Source organism: Sebastes fasciatus, chromosome 1 (genome assembly GCF_043250625.1).
Source record: "Sebastes fasciatus isolate fSebFas1 chromosome 1, fSebFas1.pri, whole genome shotgun sequence".
Lineage (NCBI taxonomy): Eukaryota > Metazoa > Chordata > Actinopteri > Perciformes > Sebastidae > Sebastes > Sebastes fasciatus.
Genome location: NC_133795.1, coordinates 22657676 through 22684350, shown reverse-complemented (window position 1 = coordinate 22684350; position 26675 = coordinate 22657676). Strand labels below are relative to the sequence as shown.

At 44.3% G+C, this 26675-nt stretch overlaps 1 protein-coding gene across 3 annotated transcripts in view; it reads right to left on the bottom strand.

The window, feature by feature from the left end:
- Window positions 1–273: 273 nt before the first annotated feature.
- The window catches only part of tasora (transcription activation suppressor a), a 36373-nt gene continuing 9971 nt past the window's right edge, over window positions 274–26675 (bottom strand). The window contains exons 11-29 of one of the 3 annotated variants that reach the window (XM_074637644.1): window positions 26403–26506; window positions 25102–25174; window positions 24745–24819; window positions 23999–24195; window positions 23602–23892; window positions 22885–23077; window positions 20834–20962; window positions 20479–20633; window positions 19373–19562; window positions 18406–18924; window positions 15855–17281; window positions 15377–15499; window positions 13846–14005; window positions 13495–13603; window positions 11519–11697; window positions 11278–11427; window positions 9349–10162; window positions 8336–8414; window positions 274–3384 (exon numbers count right to left, since the gene is read on the bottom strand). In XM_074637644.1, coding sequence (XP_074493745.1) covers window positions 2986–3384; window positions 8336–8414; window positions 9349–10162; window positions 11278–11427; window positions 11519–11697; window positions 13495–13603; window positions 13846–14005; window positions 15377–15499; window positions 15855–17281; window positions 18406–18924; window positions 19373–19562; window positions 20479–20633; window positions 20834–20962; window positions 22885–23077; window positions 23602–23892; window positions 23999–24195; window positions 24745–24819; window positions 25102–25174; window positions 26403–26506 — 5366 coding nt within the window. In that variant the 3' untranslated portion in view covers window positions 274–2985. Of the gene's footprint in view, window positions 3385–3539; window positions 6446–8335; window positions 8415–9348; window positions 10163–11277; window positions 11428–11518; window positions 11698–13494; window positions 13604–13845; window positions 14006–15376; window positions 15500–15854; window positions 17282–18405; window positions 18925–19372; window positions 19563–20478; window positions 20634–20833; window positions 20963–22884; window positions 23078–23601; window positions 23893–23998; window positions 24196–24744; window positions 24820–25101; window positions 25175–26402; window positions 26507–26675 lie in introns of those variants that run through there. The other 2 variants (XM_074637636.1, XM_074637652.1) reach the window with 2 other exon arrangements.

The following is a 26675-nucleotide window of genomic DNA, read 5'->3' as shown; positions in this document are numbered from 1 at the left end:
TGTACTTTCAGAGAATACTACCCCCCGACCAGGGCCTTTTTGGGGGTAAAAAGGCCCTGGAACGTAATTTAGACCCTGGTCCCTGCGGTCGAAATGCAATGAGTTCCTCAAAAGGTTCTTAGTTCCGGGGGAAAGTTCCTGCAGTGAAAACGGGGCTCAAGTGGATCCGTGACTCAGACTTTTACCCTCCACTGTGCACTGCCTGTACAATGATTTCTCGTTACCATCATGCAGTAGCTCAATCTGAGGTCAAGAACATCTCGAGGCAAACTCGCCGGTTTACGCAGGCAACTTTTAATACAAAAAATGATGTAAATAGAAAACATAAAAAATGACTTAAGTTAAAACTGGTCTGTTACAGAGTCACCTCCTACTGTGCATACAACAGCATCTAAACAGAAACAGCTCCCAGGTTAGCAAACCAAACACTCAGTACAAAAAACTTTTTTTACAAGACATAAAGAGTCCACTGGAAGACAGTCCGTCCATCTTTCTTCTTCCTTTACAGGTTGGGTTTGAAGTTCTTTAATATTCTCAGAGTCCACTTTAAGAATCAAGGTGCATCTTGGTCTCTTCCACGAGAACAAATAAGCAGCTCACTGTAGAGATCGTCCTCAAGGGTTCTTTTTGAGAAATGAATTTGTTGGGTTGCTAGAATAGTTACTCGTCGACAGAAAACTGTCAAAACCGTCAAGCTGGTGGTGAGTTCAAGCCAGTCTTTTAACATTGTAGTCAATGCTCTTATTCAGAGCAGCGTACAGAAAGAAAACAGGTACATTTTTAGTCACTTTCCCATTCATTCATTTAGAAGATGATCTCTCTAAAGCACAGTTTAAAAGCACCTCCAGAAACTGACGTATGTACATGCCAGGTCAGGTCTGAGCGAGATTAAATAAAATCTCTGCAAACGTGTTGGAGAAACTTGAGATTTGCTCAACTGTTCTTTTCTTCTTTTTTGGGGGTGATATTCCATTAGTGTTTTTCTGACTTGTTCAGTACAAACAGGTCAACATGTAGTGGTTACAGTAGGTAGGAAACAGTCGGTTTCCACACCGAGGCCCAGCAGGCTGCAGGTTTCTATTCCAACAACTTCTTCTAGTCCACACTCTGCATACAGTACTACACAAGGGTCACTTTTTACTGCCATTAAATCCAAGTGATACCTATGTATCTTTGGGGCATTATCTACAGAGTTTCATAGGGAGTGAGAGTGTTTCTGAGCATCTGATGAAGAGCATGTGGGTGGGGAACATAAAATTAAAAGTTCATACAATTGGTTTCAGGAAGAATATTGAAAATTGGCAACAAATTCAAAAGGGTGATAGATGATCTTCTTAGTGACTTTAAAAAGGGTGGGAAAAAAGTGATGTCAGGAGAAAAGCACGGAGACGGGCGCCGGTCTGCATGAGCTGCCGGCGCTACGGTGTCGAGGAATCGGTCGGCAGAGTTTCACTTTGGGGGCATCATCAATCCACTTCACTCGAGCGGCTTCAACCACAGGTGCTTTCCCCTTGCGCATTTGTTTTTTATTCAGAGAAAATGACTTTTTTCCCGTTATGATATCAGTGTGCACACAGCAGAAGTATCCAGCCGGAAAGCAGACGGTCCGCGTGGCAAAGTATCAAGAAAGTAAAGTAAAAAGCAAAACAAAAATTTAATTAACGTTAGTTTAACATAGTTTTAAAATGTTTTTCCTTATGTTGTCATGTATGAAATGACCCAAAATGAACACTGTAAGCAGACTACTTGATTACTATAAGCAAATTATTTAAGCAGTATTTGTATGAGAATGATTCTGTCCCAAGCTTTTTGATCCATATAAGCGGTTGATCACTGTAACCTTGATCACTAAAAGTGGTTTCCACTGTAGAACTAAGAATGGTGCCTTCTATTAAAGTCATACAAATTAGGACTTTAGATGCTGGATGCTACACTAGCCACTATTAGCATTACACACTTGAATTTCCGAACAAACTGCCGGTCGCCGAGTTGCATTGTGGGTAATGTACGCAAAAAAAGAATGCGTACTAGCTTTCATCCAACATTTTATAGACCAAACAATTAATCTGCAGATTAATCTATAACGAAAATATTCGTTAGTTGCAGCCCTAGAATACGCATTACTTCTCTGATGGTTTGGTGTCGTAACTGTTCAGCGCAGAGAACAACAGTCCGAGTTCTGGGTAAGTCATCAATAGATCAAAGTGAGTATTTTCGGAAAAACTGTAGTTTGTATTCGCAAAAAAAGAAGCCCCAATACAAACCAGTGACTTTTAAGGTGGAAAAGAATCCATGTCAGGCAGGTTCAACACTATTCAGTAGTTACAAAGCTTCCGGTCATCAGTGGAAACACTGACTGCTGCTGAGCAGCAATCTTTGATTTTACATGATTTGTACTGCCTTTAATGGAAGACACCTTCCTGTCACAGTAAATCATGTTTTTGGTTACTTTACATCTGCCTGAAATCTATTTTTCTATTTTTGAAACATCAATTCTTTTCCAACCTAACATCACTAAGGGGGCATCTGTTGGCCTAGTGGTTGAGACGCCATGTAACAGCAGCGTTCCTGATTTGATTCCAGCCGGGGACCTCTTTTGCATGTTGTCTCTGCTGGCATTTCCTGCCTGTATCTCTACTGTCACTATCAACTAATGCAAAAACGTCAAAAAAAAAAAGAGATGAGTTTGTATTTTCCAACATTCTTCCTGTACCCGAGTTTATGAACCAGATGAAAAACGTCCAGATTCTTGGAGACGTGATTAGTATTATGACGGTTCCGGATCAGAGTCAGAAGTCACCCTGACTTTGTGATAAATAATGACCCTTGGGAGCTGCATACAGAGTGTGGTCACTCCTTCTTTCAGCCCAGCACCTGTTAATATTTGGGGTGTGCGTGTCACAACCTCCAATTATCTGGTAACAGGGTGGTAGTTTCTGGGAACATTACTTGGAGTTATTCAGCTGGTGCAGTTAAACCAGCTCTCTACATCCCATTAAAGCCTCCTCCTCTTTGCCCTCCTCTGTATCTGCTGCTGCCCTGACCTGCAGGGTTGTGGTACACCCCCAGCGGTCTAGGACCAGTGAAGTCCCTGCTGGCCTGTTGGAAGCCCCAGACCAGGGCAGCAGCACCTGCGGGGCCCAGGCCCCCTGGCCAAACAGGCATGGGCCCCAGGAGGCCACCCCCCAGGGCAGTCAGGGGCCCCAACATGGGGCCACGGGAGAAAGTCTGGTTCGGGAATCGAGGCAGGTGGGGGGTCTGCAGGTGGGGGGGCTGCAGGAAGCCGGCGCCCCACTGCTGCTGCTGGCTGTGTTGTAGATGTGACGAACTCGGCTGGAGCGGCTGGTTGTTCGGTTGCTGCAGATGTTGTTGGGGCTGCTGGATCTGTTGTAGACGGGGCAGAGCAGGATTTGGGTTGAGTTAGCCGGTTCTGATGGTTCTCTTGAGGGGCAAAGATTAGCATTTCTAACATTTCAGAGAATTGTAGAATACAAGGGGCCTTGGAAGAGAGGACGTAAGTGATCAACATAGACATCGTATTTGTCTTTCAGTAGACCAAGTGATCTACTTGGCTTTATTCACCGAAATAAAAAAGCATGTACAAAATCTCTTACAGAGTAAAAATAATACGCTCATTATATATATATTATATATTCATTGATTTAACAAGGTTTCCTGTGAAGGGTTCTCTCTTCTTCCATGTTCTTCTTTTCCTCTCTGGTACTTCTCCTGTTAAACAGTGGAGCTGAGGGGTTTCCATGCCTGCTGAAGGACATCTTATCTTATATATGGTTAAAAATTACTGAATGAATGAATAAATACAGGGCGTTTTATACTATACATTGTTTAAAAACTGAATACAAAGCTTCTCGTTGCGTGAGCAAGGTGAAGTTTCCCATTTTTGAGCAAAGCTAAGATAAGAGCATGTATTGTCAGCTGGTCAGTCTCTTAGGCGTGGTTTCCTTTTTGCTGGCTCATGTAGGGAGCACTGGCAGAATGCACTCTTGGCTCTCGCAACACACTCTCTTCTCCTGCATCCTGTCCCAGAGGTCTCTGCCTCATCTGAGCTGGGATCCGGGCGTTTGGCGGAGGGATGGCAAGGATACAGATCCTGGCACCATTCTGGGACTGGACCTCACACCAAGGGCCTTCTTCGTGGTTGTAACAGGTTACTCCACAGGCCATCCTCCTCTGACCTTTTCCATTTGGCGGTGCCATGCCAGTAAAGACAACCGTGCTGTTAGCCTTGAGCTCCAAATACTGGTTGCCAGGCTTGAGATATGGTATGTGGTCTGGTGTCCATCCTGGTCTGGCATAGGTGATATCCTTCCAGACAACGGGATTTGAAAGCTGTCTATAGCTGAATTTTTCACCGTTGCGGTTGTACAGCTGCAGACGTTGTTCATGGTTCTTGGCAGGGCCTAGTTGAGCAGTCCCCTGTATTTCCAGGTTGCTTTCTTCCCCCTTGTTTTCCGTCAGTGCCGGTGTGGTCGGTGAGACATGGTCGTGAAGAGTCAACTTCCTTCCGCAATCAGGTGGTAGAAGATGCACCTGGAAGAGGCTTTCCCTGTCGGGCCCGTCTTCCCCTCCGGTAATGGTCTAGAGGTAAGGCAGCACATTAGTGATCTGTGTAAACCAATTTCCTGTTCTATTGTTTTGAAACAATTGTGCATCCGAGTGGTGTAACCATGATACTTGGCATAACTTGGCCAATGACACTATGCCTATCAGTGTCCCATTTTGGCCCAGGTACCACTCCCCTGTTGATGGCTTTTCCCTTAGTATCCTCAAATCCTCTGGTTGTGGGCAGCAGTTGGGGCTTTTAGAGGAAAAACCTTGAGGGGTGTAAAGCTTTCTCCCATCACTTTTAAAAAGCCATCTGTTTGGTTCTGTTGTTCTTGGTCTTTGGCTTTTCTTTGCTCCCATTACTGCACAAGGTCAGATAATGCTTGGGTAAGGGGTAGTGAGGGACTTTCTTCTGGGGAATTGTTTGTTTTTGTTGGGGTGGAAGTCCCGAGGGACATCCATTACATCAGAGACCTGCTAACCACACTGCTCAATCACTCCTCGAGGGGAATGACAGTAATAAATATCCTGGTAGAAGCCCAGCACGATAAAACACCCGTTGGAAAACCTAGTAAGGCTGAGTATCCAAATAGCATTTCTTTGGGGCCGGCTGTGGCTCAGAGGTCGTCCATCAATCTAAAGGTCGGCGGTTCGATCCTCCGGTCAAATGTCGAAGTGTCCTCGAGCAAGATACTTAACCCCAAATTGCTCCTGAAGGCCGTGCCATCGGTGTATGAATGAGCATTTAGATTAAATCCTCATGGGCGGCACTTTGTCACTTTGCATGGCAGCCTCTGCCACCAGTGTATGAATGTGTGTGTGAATGGGTGAATGCTGACATGTAGTGTAAAGCGCTTTGAGTGGTCAGAAGACAAGAAAGGCTCTATATAAATGCAAATCCATTTACCATTTTCTGAGCACCAGTGTCTTTTTTCAATGGTTCCCAATGAGGAGAGAGCGCCCTGCCAGCGAAAAAAGCTATCTGGACACTCAGCTTAAAACAGACTCAGTCTCCCACCAGGGGTTGGGAGCTTGAAAAGAGACTCTTTCTCCACAGATGTGTCAGGGGTTTCATTTAGGCTGGTGGTGTTTCTGGTGAGCTCCAGAGTACAGATCATGGGTCACTTCCCGCTCATGGGGGTCCTTTCTGGTCATCCAGGATCTAATTGAGGCAAGGAGTAGCCTATTCCTCTATGGATAGAGGGGTTAAACATGCTTACGGTGGATTCCGTGATTTTAGTTCTCCATTAGGAGATGCTCCCGATTGAAAAAAAAATGTTTTCCCTTTCGGGGATAAATCTTTGATGTTTAATCCTGGCGGTTGGGGTATTTATTACGAGGGATGAGCTGGGTAGGGCGTCAGGCATCTCCCATATGAGGGTTGTTGAATCTTAATTTGCAAAAAACTCGTTAATAATTCAAGAGAACTTCAGAAGATGTAAAAAAGTGTCTACCCTATAAAACATATTAAAACAAAATGGAAAAAAAAGAAATAATAATAATGTAGTTTACGAGTTTTTTGCAAATTAAGATTTAAAGGACAAATAAATCACTTGATTTTAATATTTATTTATTTATTTTGGACCAAAAGTATTGGACTTTTAGATAACCTTTTTTGCAAGCCTTCCGATAATCAGAGAGCCGTACTGTTAAGGCCCAGACACACCAAGCCGACATCAAAGAACTGGCGGCGATGAAGGCCGACTCTTGCATCGCTTCAGGTCGCCTTTGTCTTGGCTGACAAGTTGCATTTGAACACACTGCAAAGACTACAGCCAGTTAGCACGTACGTTCTGCACCTGTGTGAGAGAAAATAACTCTCCACACCAGCAGGTGGCAGTAGTGTGTATTCGTCATTCAAAAAGGGAAACCGGAAGACCTAGGAAGGTGGATATACAAGCCGTTGTTATGATACGTACATGAAACAAAGTGGCGTTTGCCGACCTTTTTCACACCACTTTCACTCACCACTTAGCTTCATTCCAGATGGCAATGTCATTTTGAAAATATCCGTGTATCGGAATGATCAGAAGAGATGAAGATGAAAAATTAGAAGAGCCTTCTGTGTGTGCCCTCTTGACTTTACTCGTTTGCTTGCTTTTCTCACTTCCATTTCTCTTCTCATGCCGTGATTTCCTCACTTCCATTTTTCTTCTCGTGCGCTAATTTGTTTAAGCTGAACAGTCAGAGTGATTTCTCTCACCGACGAGCTCCGCCGCCGATTCAACACATTGAATCGGCCGAAAAACCTCAGGCATGTGCAGACTAGAGCCGACGGTGCAAGACACACCGCAAAAACTAGGCCGACTGATGCTCACTGACGGCACCAAACTGTCTGACGGCCGACTGTCAGCTTGGTGTGTCAGAGCCTTTATGTTTATTTTTGAAGAAGATATCTGTGTCTTAAGGTGGGGGTCCAATAAGGGTCAACTCTGAGGGCCCCTGTCTCCTGTCTCCTTGTAATTCTGGTTAATCAAACCATGTTCTAACACTCTTATACAGGTTAACGTGAAGAAAAATCATTCAAATCAAAAGGGGTGTGGTCAGAAAGTGATTTCTAATGGAATGCCCCATATACCGTTATGTCCGACTAGGTCGTAGTCGGGGGCTAGGCGTAAGTCTGTATTCCCTGATGGGGATTCCCCCCGCCGGTTCATTTTCCAGCCACTGTCTGCATTCTGCCTGGAGGTTCTCTCCTCCCTTTTCTCTTATGGCTAAAGCTACTCCATCTTCTTTGGTAAGATGGCTATTTGCTGGATTCAAAAGTATACCCTGTAGGGTGGGGGGGTTTGAAACTTTCCACCCGGCAGTTTAAGATATGGATTTCCCAGTTGCCTAGTTGGTATAGGCGTTCGTTGTCTCAAGGGGCTGACGTCTGTATGTACAGTCTGATCGTCGTCGCCTTCGCCAAGGCTATGTCTCCTTTTAGCTAATGCTTCATGCAACTCCTGAGTGAACTGACCTGCCTTCTCTCTCACAGCGCACGCTTTCTGTCCTCCTCTTTGGCTTGAATAAGCTACTCTGCTGGATACAATAATTTAGTCTGTACTCTGCGCTCTTTGAATACTTCCTAGCTGTGGTAATATCAGTTTAATGACTTCGGGTCAAACTAATTTTAGGACTTAAGATTTGTCGTTTGATAGAGTGCTATCGTGTTTTACCTCTAGGTTGGCCGACGGGTTTTAATCCCGCTTTGTACTAAGGTTTTGCTTGGATGGGCCTTACACTTGGTTACTAGTTACTTAACCATTAGTGGGGTCCCTGTTCGGGTGCCATGTTAGCCGGTTCTGATGGACTCCAAAATCCAACTCAAGAGTCAATATGGACACTGCTTAGGAGCCTAGGCCATGGTCCAATGAAGGATTGTGACTCTAACACATACTAATATTACTGATAATTATAATTACAGTTATCATTATTATATCCGGTGGTTAGAGACTGGAGTTTAGGTACCTGTGACTACTTCATGGTCATTTGTCCCGGGAATGAATGCCAATTGTAACCTTTCCAACTGAAGGCAAAAGCCAGATGCTAGTGGGTGTTGGTGGGTTTTTTGTCCAGTGGGAAAGGGGCTATAGTAACTCGACCCGCAAGGTAGTACTTGTGAACGGTTAAATATCACCAAACCAATAGAAATGGGACTACATTGGACCGTGGACTAGACTCCTAAGCAGTGCCCAGATTGACACCTGCGTTCGATTTTGGAGTCCATCAGAACCGGCAAACAGTTGCCGTCCTGCTCTGTTACTATAGTGATACTTCCTGTTACCTTGGTGCCACTGGCAGTGCTGTTGCCAGCTGGTGCTCCCTCTCCTCTTATTGGCAGTTCCTGGCCCAACTGTGTGTCTCTACAGGTAGAAAACAAGAAGAGGTTCAGCAGCAACATACAGGCAAACTGCAGGAAAGAAATCATGAAAGCAGTGTGTTTTGAAAACTCAAACAGTCAATATGGCTATATAGTCTTTTAAAAACAGACACCTCAGAAAAACAAAGACATTTCAAACATTTCATTTTCATGATTGAAAACTTTTGAACGGTTGTGTGCATCACAAGAGATACATAGATCAGGCTGGAGACTGTGGGTGTTGAAAATGACCAATGAAAGAGTGTTGAGCAGTTGCGAAAACGTAGAGACTAATTAAATACCATATGCATCCATCATGCACACACAAACGCACAGTTAAAAGGAACAGCGTGTAGGATCTGGCGCGGCATCTAGCGGTGAGTTTGAGATTGCAACCAACTGAAGCCTCTCCTGTGTGCAAAGCGTGTAGGAGAGCTTCGGTCGCCGATGCAGTGCATAGAGTGTGTGTGTGTACGAGGGAAGTGAGTGGTGAAGTAAGAGAGAGAGAGAGCGGCGACGGGAGCGAGTAACGTTATCGACTGTAGAAACATGGCGGTGCAACATGGCGGACTCCGTGGAGAGAGGACCCACTCCCTATGTAGATATAAACGGCTTATTCTAAGCTAACAAAAACAAAACAATTCTTATTTTCAAGTGCTTTACAACACAATCCAACATCATTAAAAGGAAATTCCCCCACTGCATATACGGACTAGTCTGTGCTGGTGGTCTTTTTATTAAGACTAAAACCAGTTCAGGTCCATTCACATTACATTGACCGAGAAGTTATGTACAGCGCGTCCCACAGTGCCCACATGAACCAGCATACATTATGTTTCAGGATGACAAAGAAACCTGCCGAGGGACAGTTTTAATGTTACAGATTCCATTATATTATAAACTAAACTGTAGACGAAGGGCAGTAATCATTTACTAACCTCAATCTGTCGCCATCTACAGGACAAGCTGTGGTACTGGAGGAGGCTGCAGCAGCAGCAGGTTCAGCTGCTTCTGGAAATACAGGTTCTCCTTGTTGGTCGGCTTTCTCTCTCCAGTCATTGGTTGAGTCTGTCTGTGTACTTGGTCCTGTCACTGCAGCTGTACTTTGACTGGGTGAAGGGGTGGATGTGTCACTATTACTGGGACCCCGGTTTCCTCCCAGTAACCCCACCACTCTTACTGGAGTACCATCTCTCTGATCTCCAGCCTCTCCTCCTCCTCTCCTCCGTCCCTCTGTGGGAGTCTTTGATCTGTCCTCCCTCCTTCTCTCCTCCACCGGCTCCTGTTGCAATGCTGAGTGAATCATCTCCAGAGTGGCTGCCACTGCATTCCTGTCATGAGTGACATTCACCAACTCGGTGGGACATCCTTGAGCTGAAAGAGGGGTGGTGTGACCGCTACCTGTACGAACGACTTCGGGAAGGAAGCTTTTGAGGGAGTTGATGCTCAACTCTGCCTGAGAGTCCAACTGCTGCTGCTGCTGCGCCTGACGCTCAGCCCGTAACTGTGAGATAGCCAGTCGAAGAACCTCAAAGTCTGTGTCTGAATGGTGCGGCACACCGTCCTTACAGGAGGCGTCCGGGACGAGCTGGTCGGACAGATGGGAGAGAGTGGGGAGGGTGGAGCCCGACTGCTGGAGGAGATGTTGGGGTTGGTCACAGGAGGAAAGGGGATGGATGTGTTCTGGGAAGATAGAGGGAGAGTGCTCAGAGCCTGACACAGAATCACTATGACTCAGCTGCCCCCCGAGACCTGAGGACAGAGGAGAGCACTGGTTAGAACACAAAGACAGTAAAACACAAAGACCACAGAACACAGGGAGAGACGGTAGAACACGGGGAGAGACGGTAGAACACGGGGAGAGACGGTAGAACACGGGGAGAGACGGTAGAACACGGGGAGAGACGGTAGAACACGGGGAGAGACGGTAGAACACGGGAGAGACGGTAGAACACGAGAGAGACAGTAGAACACGAGAGAGGGGAGAGACGGTAGGACACGGGGAGAGACGGTAGGACACGGGGAGAGACGGTAAAACACGGGGAGAGACGGTAGAACACGGGGAGAGACGGTAGAACACGGGGAGAGACGGTAGAACACGGGAGAGACGGAAGGACACGGGGAGAGACAGTAGAACACCGGGAGAGACGGTAGAACACGAGAGAGGTGAGAGACGGAAGGACACGGGGAGAGACGGTAGGACACGGGGAGAGACAGTAGGACACGGGAGAGACGGAAGGACACGGGGAGAGACGGTAAAACACGGGGAGAGACGGTAGAACACGGGGAGAGACGGTAGAACAAAGGGAGAGACGGTAGAACACGGGGAGAGACGGTAGAACACGGGAGAGACGGAAGGACACGGGGAGAGACAGTAGAACACCGGGAGAGACGGTAGAACACGAGAGAGGTGAGAGACGGAAGGACACGGGGAGAGATGGTAGGACACGGGGAGAGACAGTAGGACACGGGGAGAGACGGTAGGAAGGGGGTAGAAACCATAGAACGGAGCAGGAGTATCTACACCTTTCCTCTGAGAGCTAACTTGATAAAATGAAAGTGGCCGAGAGCTACTTATAGCACCAAGTAGTACATCACCAATAGCAGACAGAGGGCCCTATCTTAGACCCGGCGCAAAGCGGCCCACAGCGCAGCTAGTTTCAGACCGACGCAGTAGTCATTTTCACACCCAGCACCCACGTTTTGCGTGACCGCCGTGACCAGTGCACACACGCCTCTGTGGGATCTCCTCTCCTCATCCCTCTGTGTGTGCGAGTGTAGACATCACATTTCAAGCTTTTCATTTTTAACAGGATTTTTATATTTTCTAATCTAAATGAAAAGTTTGACATATTTCACATACTGACCTTTGGGAGCCAGCATGTCATCAATGATTGGCTGCCTGTCCTTGATGTCATGGTAACCGACCAATCTGGTGAAGTTTTGCAGAAGTTCTTCAAGTCTGGCCACGATGATGCCATTACTAGAGTGGGCAGGGAACTTCTCAAAATGATGCTCTGAGTAAAAAAAGACAAGTAACATCAGTACTACATCAGGTGGTATATGAAGTTTCCAAATCTCAGCAGCTAATTGGGTAATCACACGTACCGGTCAGGAAGACTGTGTGTCGGTACTGTGTGTATCGGACCTGGAGCTCCATAAGACAGTCTAGGTGAGGTGCCTCATGGTTCATCATGTCGCAGTGATGATATGGGAGGAACTCAACAACCTGCCGCTTCTGATAGGCTGACAGTACGTCCAGTAGGTTGGCTGCATCTCTCCTGAACCTGACGACCAAACGAACACACAACAAATGTTTAAAGACCTGCTTTCCTGTCTGTAATTCAAAACGGTCTGCAACGAATATGACCTGCATTCCATCTGCAGGATGTGGTAGCGAGTATGTTAACTGTGCTTCTGTTGGGTAAACAGGATACTGACTACGACTAAAAGTCAAACTCTCCAAGTTATGAATTAGTTGGAGAAAGTCACCTGGGCTTGTCGAGGTGGTGTCTATAGCCAGTTCCATAAGGTATGTGAGCTGACACTGGTTTTATTTCATCTACACTGTCTTGATCACTTCAGGGAGAGTCCATGTTTTAGGAGATCTTCAGCTTTGCCTGTGTGGGGCTGTAACCCTTTGAACACTGGTGACAATCACACCCCTTCTTCTCAAAGTCATAACACTGCTGGAAACATTGTATATCAGTGTCTCCATTGAGGAAAAATGGCCATAAATCCACTTGGAAGTCATATAAAATAGGCACTTATGACCTAAAATCTTGCCTCTTAATTATGTCAAAATGTTTTCCTCAACATCAAAGTAATCCAGTTGAAAGCTGTCTGTGTCCATGGTTATAGTGCAAACAGGAACTTGCTAGTGGCTAATTCAACATTACTTTTAATGGAGTAGATGTGCCAAAATGTAAAGAAATATGGGATTAGAAAAAACCCAGGGCTCTGGTGCAGCTAACAGACTGACTGCATAGCAAAAACCTATTCATTTTTATGACATTGAAAAGGCTCTGATCAACATACCAATATTTCTGGAACACTAATAAATAGATAAATAAATTAGGGCTGTCAATTGATTAAAATATTTAATTGCGATTAATCGCAAATTAATCACACCTTTTTATCTGTTCATTTACCTTAAAGGGAGATTTGTCAAGTATTTAATACTCTTATCAACATGGGAGTGGGCAAATATGCTGCTCTATGCAAACATATGTATATATTTATTATTGGAAATCAATTAACACAAAACAGTAACAAATATTGTCCAGTAACCCTCACAGGTACTGCATTTAGCATAAAAAATAGGCTCAAATCATAACATGGCAAACTCAACAGCTGTCAGTGTGTCAGTGTGCTGACTTGACTATGACTTGCCCCAAACTGCATGTGATCATCATCCCCTTTACAGCATGTCTGTAAAGGGGAGACTCGTGGGTACCCATAGAACCCATTTTCATTCACATATCTTGAGGTCAGAGGTCAAGGGTCCCCTTTGAAAATGGCCATGCCAGTTTTTCCTTACCTCTGTGTTTAGCCTCTTTCACAACAAGCTAGTATGACATGGATGGTACCAATGGATTCTTTAGGTTTTCTAATGTCATGTGCGTATCTTCACTCTAGCTTTAAAACTGAGCCCGCTATAACCTCTGAAAGATCGATTGAGTTAATGCATTAAAGAAATTAGTGGCATTAAAACGAATTTAACACGTTACCACAAAATGTGTAACTTTGACAGCCCTAATATAAATATGTTTTGTTTAGTGTTCTTTGAATAAAACTGTCTTACAACATGTATAGGACCACTGACATGCCAAATGATGCCTATGATGAGATATTCTGAAAATAACGATATGACATGCCTAGACATGCAGTGACCGACTACGCCTGTAAATCAAAGGAGAGAAAAACAAACAAAAACAGGCTACGCTTCTAAACTGTTGATAAATATTAATTCTCTATCAATCATAAATCCATTCAGCACAAGTCATTAAACATATTACAGTTTCATCTTGTGTGTGTTGTGCTACAGTGTGGGCCATTATACAGTGCAGACTCAGAATCAGTACCTGGCTTGTTCTCTTAATTTCTTGTGGGTTTTGCAGTGAATCTTCCACCTCCAGACGCTCTCTAGAGAGCTGTGCTGCTCCAGGAGCATCAGCAGTGCAGCCAGTCGCTCTGCAGAACAACATCGCATTAATCAGCACATCAGTTAAATGAATACAAACAACAAGTTCAATACAAGTGCTGCCTTTCACATGATAATACATTATTTTTCACTATGACAAAATTTATTTATATTTCCTGAAAGTAAGATTATCAATATTATGTGTTAAGTGGGATTAGTGTATGACTAGTTGCAGAAATGTTCCATTACAATGACCTAAAAAAATTAGTTGGATATGTAATCCCAGACTTACCGCAAGTGATGTAGTCTGGATTGAGGACGAACTCGTCTGAAACAATGCAGCCTCCAGAGACAAAAAGCTCGTTGTAGCTGTTGTTCCTGATGTCATCCAAAGTATCGATTCCCACAAACACCACAGAGGCTTGTCGCTTCAGAGACACCAGACCTGGGATCTGATGTGTACACAAACACATTAACACACCTCCTGTTACTCACCATCTATTTTTCACGCTGGACAGATTTACTGGATGGCTATGGTTATAATAGCGAAATGAGAAGAGTGGGGGGGGTCTCCCACTACAAGATGCAGGTTTACATGTCTGTGCACAAATGATGCATGTTTTGTTACAGGTGTGATTTCTCACTCTCTATTTATCCTCACAAAACACAAATAAATGCCTCGCTAAGTTTGAAAATAAGCAAGAGAGATAAATAGAGGAAGAAAAAAATGGGCACAAAGGGGAGAGGTGGACCAAAATAACTTGACTTGGTCCATATTTCATTGTGATTATTAAGCAAATACAAGAAAATACAGGTAAAGAAGCGGATGAAATGAGTTTCCCACGTAGGGTGGCTGGGCTCAGCCTTAGAGATAGGGTGAGGAACTCAGACATCCAGAGGTTACTCAGAGTACAGCGCTCCTTGGCGTCTAAAGGGGCTAGCTGAGGTGGTTCGGGCATCTGATCAGAATGTCTCCTGGACGCCTCCCTTTAATTTAAGTTCACACTATACGACTTTCAAAGTCTTCAGATCACAGTACTGTTCACACTACACAACTTGCTGTCTTGTAATCAGGAGTCTTTTCGTCGTTGTGGTTTTCACACTACATGACTGACCGGCTGCAGGGGGTCACGCACTACAGGATTTTTCACCGAGCGGAATCCCCCATGAGGTTTCCAAACTACGTTTTGTCATGAAAACACGCAAGAAATACACGGTAAATGATGAAATACCATAAACGAGGCACATTGCTATGTTGCTTTTGGCACGTGTTTACAAAATTGCATGTCTCAACACTCTTTTTTACTATTTATATCTCTAGGTTCAACAACAACTTTGCTCCATGTTGCAAATGCAGCACATACAGTAAGTTCCTATTGTTTCAGGCGACACAATTTCAACGCTTTGTCGGGGAGCTCCAAAAACTGTTGGGGAGTGGAAAATCCGGGCTAAAGTTGTGTAGTCTGAAGTAGGCATTAGAGGTTTTCCGTGCATGTCCAACTGGTAAGAGGCCCCGGGTAGACCCAGAACACGCTGGAGAGATTACAGTATATATCTTGTCTGGCCTGGAAACACTGCGGGGTCCCCCAGAAAGAGCTGGAAAACATTGCTGGGATGCCTTCAAACACTACTTTTCTACTGCATACAGAGTAAGAATTATATTTTCCAGTACAAGTGTTCAAAAAAAGAGGGTTGGATCACCTCTCATCTACTGCAGACCGCCGGTCAAGTCAGAGGAAGGTTGACAAAAAAATACTAAATTTAACCCTCCGTGGACCTGCAAGTGAAGCCAGTAGTTATTAAACTGATTATTCCTTAGGTACCTTGTGTATGTGTCCAGCTATGTCTTTGTTCTTAATGATGACCAGCAGTCTGTCTGTAGAGTTTTCTTGGTTCAGAAAAGCCTCAGGATTCTGCTCCGCATTTCCTTGCTTCAACAGGTATTCCTACAACATCAGAGCGCACACACACACACTGTATATACACAAATGTATAATAATTCAACATCAATAAAGTCTTACTTTTACACCATATTTTAAAAGAGCCTCTTGAAGAAAGCAAAACCAGATTTCAAATCTTCAAGTCTTTATGAAGCTCTGACATTCCATTCCATTTTTTAATCTTAATTACCTTTCTAACTTTTTAATCAGTGATTGTCTTTTCACCAGAATCTTCTAAATTATAAAGACATCGATATTTCACATTCATTGATGACAACTAAAACTAAAATATTAACATAGGTTTGGATGTGTTGAGGCATCAGCGCTCATCTATTTTCATTGCAACTGTACTGCCTATTACCTTGACGTCTTCATGGACCTGGTCCACTGACTCGGTGCTGTGGAGGTAGAACTGCAGGGAGTTCCTCTTGACGTCTTTGAATATCTCCACCAGGTTGTTGAACACTTCTGGCTGCAGCCGGCTGATCAGGGAGCTCAGGGCGGTGGCCGGGGAAGCGGTTTCTGTGGTGAGCACGGGGACGGACGCAGAGGCCTCACTGGAGACCGGCTCAGAGGGGTGTGACGGGTCTGTCGAGGGCTTAGAGACGCCACTGAACCCTGACAAAGTCACCTCAAAGTTTGCACCCGCAAAACTGCTCCCACCTTCTACACCAGGGGTAAAATGTACAGTCCTGGTGGTGCCATTGTCTTGTGTTTGTCTGATGTTATGCGCGACTGTTCTATTGATATCTGAAGTGTGACTTTGCTGGGGTTTCCAGTGGGACTGTGGGGACTTGTTAGGAGGAGGAATGAGGACGGAAGTGTTGGTAGGGTTGTAGACAGAATCAGACGCAGAGGTAGTAACAGATAAAGTGACATGAGACGTTGGGGGGCTCCTGTCATTTGTAGCATCAGTTACCTGTTTGGTGATTGTAAGTTGCTGCCACACTTCACCTCCTCTGTGGGGTGCAGGATTCTGACTGACTGACGTACCGACATCAGCAGCAGTCAGTTCATCACAGAGGCCGTCATCATCTTCGCCTGGTTTAGCATTAGCTGCTCGGATGCTGGACACAAAATCACTAACTCTGTTTGCCAGTGCGGCATCAACATCAGTCCGGTTGGTGCCAGGCTTGTGGCTCGGCCAGCTGTCATCAAAATCTGTTAGCATGCTGTCAATCCTGTCTTGTAGCGAGCTAACGTAGTCCTGGACTGGGGGGCAGGGGTTGTAGAAAGACACATACTGTGAAAACTGAGATATGGGGGTGTGTGGGAGTGTGTGTTGAGGTGCGGCGGTTTCTGTGTTTGAAGTGGAGTGTGGGGGCTGTGGGAAGCTGTAATGAACGCTCTGCTCCTGCAGGAGGAGCTGCATCTCAGAGGAGAAGTCGCCCAAATGTTTGTCCACAACGCTGTCAAGACGACAAGGAGGTAAGGAGATGGACGTTGAAAGCAAAGAGCCACTTACCAGTTCCTTCGATTCTCCTTTTTGCTCCTCATCACTAGCTAACACATGTATAATTTTCATCACCTCTTCTTCCCCTCGCTTTTGCACTCTCTCAACTGGCTGAGTTTCTTTTTCCTGCTCTAAAAGTTCTACCTGCACCTCCTTCACCTCCCCAGTTACCCCCTTTGCATCTTCCTTGTCTCGCTCAGTGGGTGGTGGTGGTGAGGGGCTCGTCCTCCTCTCTGCAGCTGGATGGATAGATGACTGGATGGATGCAGAAATGGATGGCTCTTCTTTCTTTTTTTCTTTCCACTGAGGTTTCTCTTCTCTGTACTTTGACACTCCTGCAGGAGGCACAATACACAACAGATGCATACTGAGTAAAGAAACAAACAAAGTCCTGACTGCTTTTTCATAGTGCAGAATGTGCTTAAGGCCTAACATGAATAATAATCTTAGTAGGTGAAGTGTAAAGGACTTGAGGCAAATTAAAGCTTGAGGTACTTTACTTACAGTCTTATTGTTGGTTTTCCCAATAAAGCTTTGTTTATACTCGCGCGAGACACTGTGGCGCGGGCCTCCGAGGCGTTTATGCTCAGGGCATTGTTCGTTGCAACATGCTCCGAAAAGCCAGGAGGCGCGCAAACAAAACCTTCTGTGGATAAGCAAGAAGTCAACGAGAGGCGTGCATACCGCACATAACATTGCACTTGTGTACTGTAATTATTACTATCGCTTACCTTCGAGTCAAAATTACTTTCTGTCTCAGCGCTTTTTTTTTTTTTTTTACTTTCACAAAACAATCTCTCATATTCTTTCACAGCCTGCAGCAAAAAGACCCTTCTTTCCTCAGTGTGTTGCCGATTTCTTTCTAAGTATTTAATGTCATGTGACTGTCCCTGTGGTCTCTCAATGAAATATTACAGTAGTTACATAATTTTTTTATATGCTACTTATTCAGTCTCTCTTTCAAACTCTCAAACCAGAGGTGGTGATTGTTGGAACAGTGGAAAGACTAACAAAGACAGTTTTTATTTATTTTGTTTCTATCGAGTTTGAAAGAAGTGTGTTTTACGATGATCGGTAAAATTACGGTTGTCTGACTGGAGTCTAGTGACTTTGAGGAGAGCATATTAAATTGTATGTTTGGATGTTAATAAGTTATTATAATTGTCCAAATCCCTGTTGGTTTCATTTATTATATATTCACTTCAACGCACGCCACAGCATATCGCCGGAAAAGTTCATGTTTCCATCAGTGCCGATCGGAGCTGGAGCCGATAAATATCCGTAACTACTGCAGAGTCATTTATTTATTTATTTAAATAACCGATGGACCGATTTTTAAATGTTCAAGTTCCAAACTCTGAAATGGCCAATATCCATCACATGGCAGTCCAAGCTCTAGGTGGCATTACAGTCTAAAACTTGAACAAATGCAACAAGTAGACCCAGAGGGTGAGGTTACCTGCAGACTCCCTGGAGGCTGTGGGGTCCAACTGCTCCTCGTTAGCACCACCGTGTTCCTTGTTTAACGAGCTGAGCTCATTAAGCTCCGCAGACTGGCACCGGGAGGAGAAGGGGGGGCGGCCAAGCAGAGGGTTTGGGCATTGGGAAGGAGAAGGAGAAGGGGAAAGGCTGGGCGGGGGAGACGGGCATTGGGAGGGAGATGGGGGAGGACTGGGCTCCGGGGACGGGCATTGAGACGGGGAAGCGGGCGGACTGGGCTCTGGAGACGGGCACTGGGAGGGTGAAGGTGGAGGGCTAGGGGGGGGTGATGGGCACTGGGAGGGGGAGTGAGGAGGGCTGGGCTCGGGGGATGGGCACTGGAGGGGGGAGGGTGGAGGGTTCCGCTCAGGAGAGGGGGTGGGGCTCTTCCTGGGAGGTTTGGTTGTTGTGGTGATGCTTGTTGCCATGGTGAGGTGCTGGAAGCGAGGGTCCTGAGGGATGTTTCTGTCTCTCTGGGTGTACCTCTGTGAACACACACCTGCATACAGAGTTAAGAGTTAACTTTAATTTTTCATTCTGGTCTGGAGCTACCACAAGTAGTATAGCAGCATATTTTTCTTGTTAAAGATTTAGAACCCTGTAATTTATGTCAGAGTTACATTGTGACCTGATGTTTGAATGCGGGCCAGAATACTGAGCTGCTCTGGTAATGGCTTTAGTGCAAAATGCATATTTGCTGCATCTTAAAGAAACTGGTTATAAAGCAGTGACATGCTCCTTATGCCTAATCCACTCCCATGTTGATAAGAGTATTAAATTGACAGATCATTCTGAACAGATAAAAAATTTGATTAATTTGCAATTAATCGCGATTAACTATGGACAATCATGCAATTAAATATTTTAATCGATTGACAGCCCTATAAAATACTTTAATACTGATGACAACTATTTGATGTACATCCTGACTGGGCAGACAGACAGACCTGTAATGGGGATTAGGATCCACGGGATCTCCCACCGGATCTCAGCTTCTTCCTCCTCCTCTTCGTATCCTCCTGCTTTCTTACCGAGCCCTCCTCCTCCTCTACCTGCTGCTGCGTGGTGATTCATCTCCCCGCTGTGGGAGCTGGGACTGAATCCCTCCAAACTACTGACGCTGCCCGCTGTCTGCTCCTACACACACAGAAAAGCACACTTTGTTAACCTTACCGGCTCCATTGCAAATATTTATGTGAGGAAATTCTGACTTACTATAAAAGAGGGTCTATAAAAGTGAAGAGGGTCAACTAGCAGAGGAACTCAGAGGACAAGAATTACCAAATTAACTACGTTCAATTGGAGATTTACAAAAAATGTATTAAGTAATGCAATAAATTCGGCTATTTATTTTCATGTAATGTCTTGTACAGTGTAGCTTCGTATACCAGCACCTGGACTTTTACAAGAAAATAATACAATATTCCCTCTGGGATAAAAAAATGAAGTGATATTAATAACATTATTAGCTTGCTTATGTTAGCTAAACTAACTTGCACAGATACATAAAAGGATAGGGGTGGGTCCTACGCCTCCACGATGACAATGTCGGTCGGGACAGCGTTATCAGCTGCAACCGCCGTATGAGAGCAGTGCAGAGTGGCGGCTGTGAGCTAGCCAGTGGGGCACGCTCACATGCACAAACATGCACAAACATGCACTAAAAGCATGCACGGCCGGCCTGGCTATGTCAACAAAGCATGGAGAAGCTCGGATTACAACACACACAGAGGGAGAGAGACTTCATTCTCTGCTCAGGTAGACATTACTCCGCTATATCTTCACATAGACAATAGTTGTTTGCTGCTATATTAATGCTCTGGATATCGTATAGAGCAACCTTTAAGTCTGTAGAATATGATGTGTAGGCCAGGACATCTCTGCAGCCTTTAACAAATATTGCGCCTCCTGCGATTTGAAAATTGCAGAAGGCCATATTGCAATTTCGATAAAATTTAGATTAATTGTGCAGCCCTGCTCTGTAAAATGATTTGCGGAAAAGACACCATGAAGCTAAAATATCACATATATTTACTTTAATCTTCACAGTTACCTCCAGCTCCTCCTGCTTCCTCAAGTCAATGTCACAGTTGGTGGGCAGACCCAGCTTGGTGGCCAACCTATCAAATGGACAGGATTCCCTTGGCCCCTCCTCTTGCACTTCACAGAGGCTCTGATTGGCCGTTCCCCTGGCAGCCTGGTTGAGGCCTGTCAGTGGAGAGGGAAACATTCATTTTCAAAGAGCTGTTTTCATGATGTCCTACGATCTCTGAGTGTTTTCATGCAACATGACCAACTGGAGTAAGATAACGTGAAAGAATAAAGGAGAAAAAGAATATGAATAAAAAGTTGAAGGCTCCACAGGTGGTGTAGTAGTTAAGTGTATGAAAGTCCCAATATCCAGTTACCTGTTAGCAGACTTAGAAGTTTAGCAGCTAGTTCAGATCCATCTTCCCTCAGATCAACATCCTTCAAACCCACAGAGCCAATCACAGACGCAAGAGAGCCAGGAGAGGCAGGGACTTGGCTTTCCTCAACTAGGAGCCAAATGCAGAGAAAAAACAGGTCAGTAAGCAGCACATCACCCTTTGATTGCAAGCTGAACAATAAATAAGACAAGTAAATGTGTTCAGACTGATAGCAAAGCAACAACAACAACAAAATGTAGAGGTGAAGCAAATGTCCACAAAGTTGATGAAAAGTCACAAATTGTGGCGAAGATGCGTCAGTACAAGTTGAAACGGATTCTCGACTTCACACTTAACCCAAAGGTTTATGGTAAGTTTTGAAATATTGAGTGGTCACACACATTCACAAGCAGACTCCTTTCATACAACAGCCAGAAAATTAGCAACACTTGCAGTCGGGCTGTAGAAAAATTATTTATGATTTTAAAAACACATATCAAATTCTGACTCCACTCACAGGCTTAATTATTTGTTCTGTAACATGTCTAAATTATTAAAAATTCCAGCCATCCATGGTAGAGAAGAGATTGTTTGGCTCAGGTTCTATCTGTTTGGAGTGTGATGGAAATTATTGTCTGCAATGGTATTGATATTAAGATGTTGGGAAACTATTAATAACCAACTCAGTGTGAAAGAGTTTTGACAGGAGAAGTGTTCCACTCCTCCTGTGTGTCTCTGTAAAAGAGGAAGTCAAGAAAAGACAGAAATACATATATCCCTGATACTGACATTTGTGGAAAGCAGAAGAACAATGAATACTATGTCAAAAGGTCATAAATCCTGTTATGCAGGGAGTTGATGGTGTATGTATCCTCAAGAGAATAAAAGCTGATCTATATAACTTTGTCATTTGGATTGTCTACACTGTAATTTTACTATGTTGGTCTATTCCTCCTCAGTTGCTCTTCCTGAGGATTCTTTAATTTTATTCCTTTTAAAGCTCATTTTTTGGGGTGTTTTTCCTTATTTGAATCAAGGGTCTAAGGACAGATAGTGTTGTATGATGTACAGATTGTAAAGCCCCTGGAGGCAAATTTGTGATAATGGGTATTATAAATAAAATTGACCTGACATCCATTTCTCACCAAATATCTGGGTCTGGGTCCCAGTGGCAAGTGGCAACAAGCTAAGCGAGGCAGTCAAGACTTCCTTTGCCCCGGCCAGGGATCCCCTGGTATTCACAGACTAGACCAGATATGTGGCCTCTCAAGCATATTCTGGGTCTGCCCGAGTCTCCACCGAGCAAGACGTGCCTTGGGTCCTTCCAAGGTGTCAGCCAGGCCAGTGCGCACATTGTTATGTACATATATTGGGAGTCTGAAACATCTTAAATCTCAATCAGAGGCCTGTACTAAGAAGCAGGATTTGAGGTTAGCGAGGGAACTTCAGGGTTAACCCTTGGTTTTCCGTCCTACGACTGTGGTTCAGTTCTTACCGAGGTAGATCGCTATGGTAACTTATGCTGCACACCTAACCTGCACCGCTCACTGACCAACCAGAGCTCGGTAAGGCAGATCGTAAGATAATATTACGCAAAGACAAAGAAGTTTAAGTCATAATCCAGGCTAAAAGCAACACAGTTTATACTGACAAATGCAGGAAGGACAGCTCGCTGTACGCTGTGGTTGCTTACCGCTTTGAATTATGTTTTTATATTTAGTTTTTACCGTTTCACACCGCCAGAGTCGGGGATGGTTCAAAGGATACTTGAACTCCTTTACTTGGGGCAGCAACTTGCTTGTGAGGGGAGCTCATTCCTGACTTCAGATGTTACATCCGAGCTAATTTCAAGTACTCAGGGATCAATCCACCAAAATTCCCTAACATTATAAGCCACTTGACTGGCAAAGAACAAAAGGGAAAGCAGTTGAATGTCTCTTATATATTCTATTCTTATCTTAGTGTTTCTTATAATGCAGTGAAAACACAGGCATTAAGCCCTCAATGAAGCACGTTGCTGGCAGGGGAAAAGAAGCCTCTAGTCTCCTCACCGGGAACTTTGCTGTGTCTTCCTGGTTCCTGTGATGCCTTCAGGAACTTCAGCGTCCTCTCTGCCGTCTCCTGTTCCAATTTCCGCTTCCTCCCTGGTACCTTCACCCCTCCTCCTCCTCCTCCTTCCTCCCTCCTCATCTCATTCTCTGCATTCCTCTTACAGGTCATAACCAGGTCTACCAGCTGCTGCATCTGAGCGACAAAGAGAACACATTTGAGTTCACTCTGGACTGAGAGGCCAAGATGACAAAATAAATCAATCACAAGAGAATAGTCTACATTACACCATACAGACACCATACTGGTGAAGAAATATTTGTCCACACTGTTATGTTTTGGTAGTCATTATGGCTTGAACAATACTATCTACCGATTCAGTACTATCACAATACTTGGGTGCCGATTCGATATGTATTGCGATTTTTAAGTATTGCGATCCTACAAGAATTGCGATTCGATATTACGATTTATTGCAATTTTTGTTAACTTTAACACTAACACTAAACTATGTGAAAAAGTTAAATCATACACTTCTAGGGACTTTTACTTTGGAAAATATCTAAATTGATACATTAAAAATGTTTGATTTTCAGCATGTATGTAGTCAGAGATGTCCTGAAGTCAAATATATCAGTCCAGCAACCCAAAAATAAAAGAATTAAAGAATTTTTTTCCCCACCCCTAGTGGTCATGGTTGACCAAATGTCAGTTTTCACCTTTTGACTGTTGGTCTGTCGGTCTCTAGAGTTGCTGGTCGCCTCCTTCCCCGCCGCTTCTCTCTGACCTCCACAGCTCTTCCTGAGTTTCACCTCCCGTTGCTCCTCGGGGCTACACAGCTCCTCCACCATCTGCTTGGCCCGGGCCACTGACAGCAGGTAGAGGGCTGGGTTGTACAGGTAGGAGCGCAGATAGCCGTCCATGATCACCCAGTGGTGTTTAGGAGCAGGAAACGGTTTTCCTGGCTCATCCTGTTTGGATTCGTACTCGCCCATGGGGTACTGCTGAACCTGGAGAGCAAAGACAGAAATATAGGCTTTAATCTGTTATGAGGAATGATTCAAGGAATAGACGCCTCTACAATTTAAATACATTTAAAATTACAATTGGTTGTACCTTGCAGTCGTTCAGGCCGTTGAGGTATTCCCGTGCCTGACGCTCCACACCGGCAGACAGTTGGAGAGGGGGGTCGGCACGGGCCTTGACTAAGGCATGGTGCAACGCTGGAATAAACTGGTTGAGCCGCGGCATCACCGTGCCACCAGACATCAACGACTCTGAGGCGTTGTGGGACGAGGAGGCACACCTTAATGCTACAGGGAAGAAATAAGAACGTGAATTTAAATGGCACTCAGAGCGCAGACCTCCGCCAAGGTGCGTGACTTTAAAAACAGATCACAGCTCACAGCTGGCGGTACCGTGAGGTGGTCGGCTTATTATAAACACGGTGTTTCCGTGTAACGTATCGGTGGATGCCTCTCTCATTCAGCAGCCTTGCTATGTCTGTATAACATTACACTACATTGTCTCATCTTGTCATCAGTTACACTGCACATGTGTTATACCCTGTAGTCTTAATGCTCAGGCTGATCAGAATTCTTAAAAAAAATCCTGAAACCGGATCATGATCGCCACCAAAATCAAATGGATTTTACATTGTCCTAAAACCCCATCCCTCCAAAAAATTTAATTCAAATTCATCGCGAACTTTTGGAGTAATCCTGCTAACAGACAGAGAGACAGACAGACAGACAGACAGACAAACAAACCAACGCCGGTGAAAACAATACATCCCTCACGGCCTTTGACCTTGGCGGAGGTAATGAATCACCCACACACCCAGCAGTCCCTGTGTTACTCACTGGATTTGGCCAGATCTCTGGACTCTGGGAAGACAAACAAGGCTTGAAGACACCTCTTCCAGCTCTCTCCTCTCTCTGAAAATACAAAAAACATCGCTAATCTCAGTATTATATGCTGTTGCACATTCGTCTATCTATTCATTTTATTATGCTTCATTTTATGTTACTACACATTATGTTGCATTGAATAACAATCATTTGAAGACTGCACTGTGGCAAGTGGCTGTGGTAAAAGTGGAACAATTCACACTACAAAGGCCTCAAAGGTTAATCTGCCTCACTGTTGTGCCTTATTTTTCAATAAACATGTGGCCTCTACCTAATTTGCCAGTACACCCTATCTGTCCCATGTCATACCAGAGGGTGTGGCCATCTGAACACTGGATATCAGCAAGAGAAAGCCTCTGTCTGGAAGTGGAGTCACCAGAACCTGAAGAGAGAACAGACCACTGTCATTCAACAATTATACTCTCATTTCCCATCTTTGCTTTCTTTACGCTCATTCCTTCATTGTTCTTGTCTTCCAGTTTTTCATAACAATCCTCCAACAGTTCATTGTCCTCCTGTTGCTTATGCTGTTACAGCTTAGCAAGCGCTAACTTTTAGCTTTCATCAATCACACACACATTCTCCATAAAAATACACTTGCACAAAAATGCACTTTCCTACTTTGTCATATTTTTTAGAAGCTCTTTGTTGAGGGAAATAATAGTCTTGTATTAACTGCTTATTATCATGCCTGTATTCATCTAATGTGTATTAGAGTTCTTATCTAAAGGCACAGTATTGACCTTGATGCTTCAGCATACTATCACAATGTAATTGCTAAATGTGAGAAGCTGTCTTGTGCATAATCAGCAAGGACAGAACTCGGTTTACCAAGCATATCAGAATATGTACCAAACATTTATTAAAACACAGCTGTGGACTGTCGGATAAGAATAATGAGATGAAGTCACCCACACTGGCCTTCATATCTGTATAAATAAATGACGATGAGTCAAAGACATTGCTCTCGCAGTCCAAAACCCTGTTCAAGGCTGTTGATTGGCCGCTTGCAAGTGTTAGACTAAAACTCAGAAAGGCCTCTGTTTGTGAGCCTTTAATACAGAAATTTCCACCACAGTCCCGATTATAGAGAGGCCAGATAAAAGACATTGAGCAGGGTAAAATTACCCACACTATAATGGATTACAAGGTAGAGTCTGTATAATGTGCATTTCCGCAACACTAACTCCATCAGTAAAACAACTGAGTCATGTCATACTCACCTCTCTGCTGCTCTTGCTTTCTCTTTTTAAACACTAATACTGCTTTCATTCACTAAATATTTCCAGTTGCTTCTACTTTGCTGATTTTTGAATCACTGTTAAGCTTCTCTCAGTTTTTCCACAATAAAAGCCTCATAAAACAGTAAAGATTATGGGATTATGCCCACTGAGCATAATATAATGGTTGTCTCTGCCATTGAGGAAAATAAAAGTCCTGACCGCTATTGTAAAATGTTTCACCACAATCATCACATTGTTGTTGAATGTCTTGTGCGTACTGTACATAAGATCCTCCTGTTATTCCTCTATAGTGCAGCTGTTCTGTAAATGTATCACCACTCTGCAAAAAACAAACCGATTTACAATATCAAAGCAAGCCAAACCCACCACTCTCTTCATCTCCAGTTCCTGCAGCAGTCTCGTCACGCTGGTCGTGGACCGACTTCTATCAGTCACCTCCAGAAGACTGCAGCAATGGCCGTTCTTCACAACTACACACACAAAAAATACAAAACCGTATGCAACTTCTGCTTTAGTTTGATGATATCAATAATACAGAAAAGGAATGCATATTCTGCTTTCACAAAAAAAGATGTGTGGAGTCCTGTGGTGGTGTAAATGCAGTTTCAGAAATGCTTATTTAAATCTGCAAAACCTGGA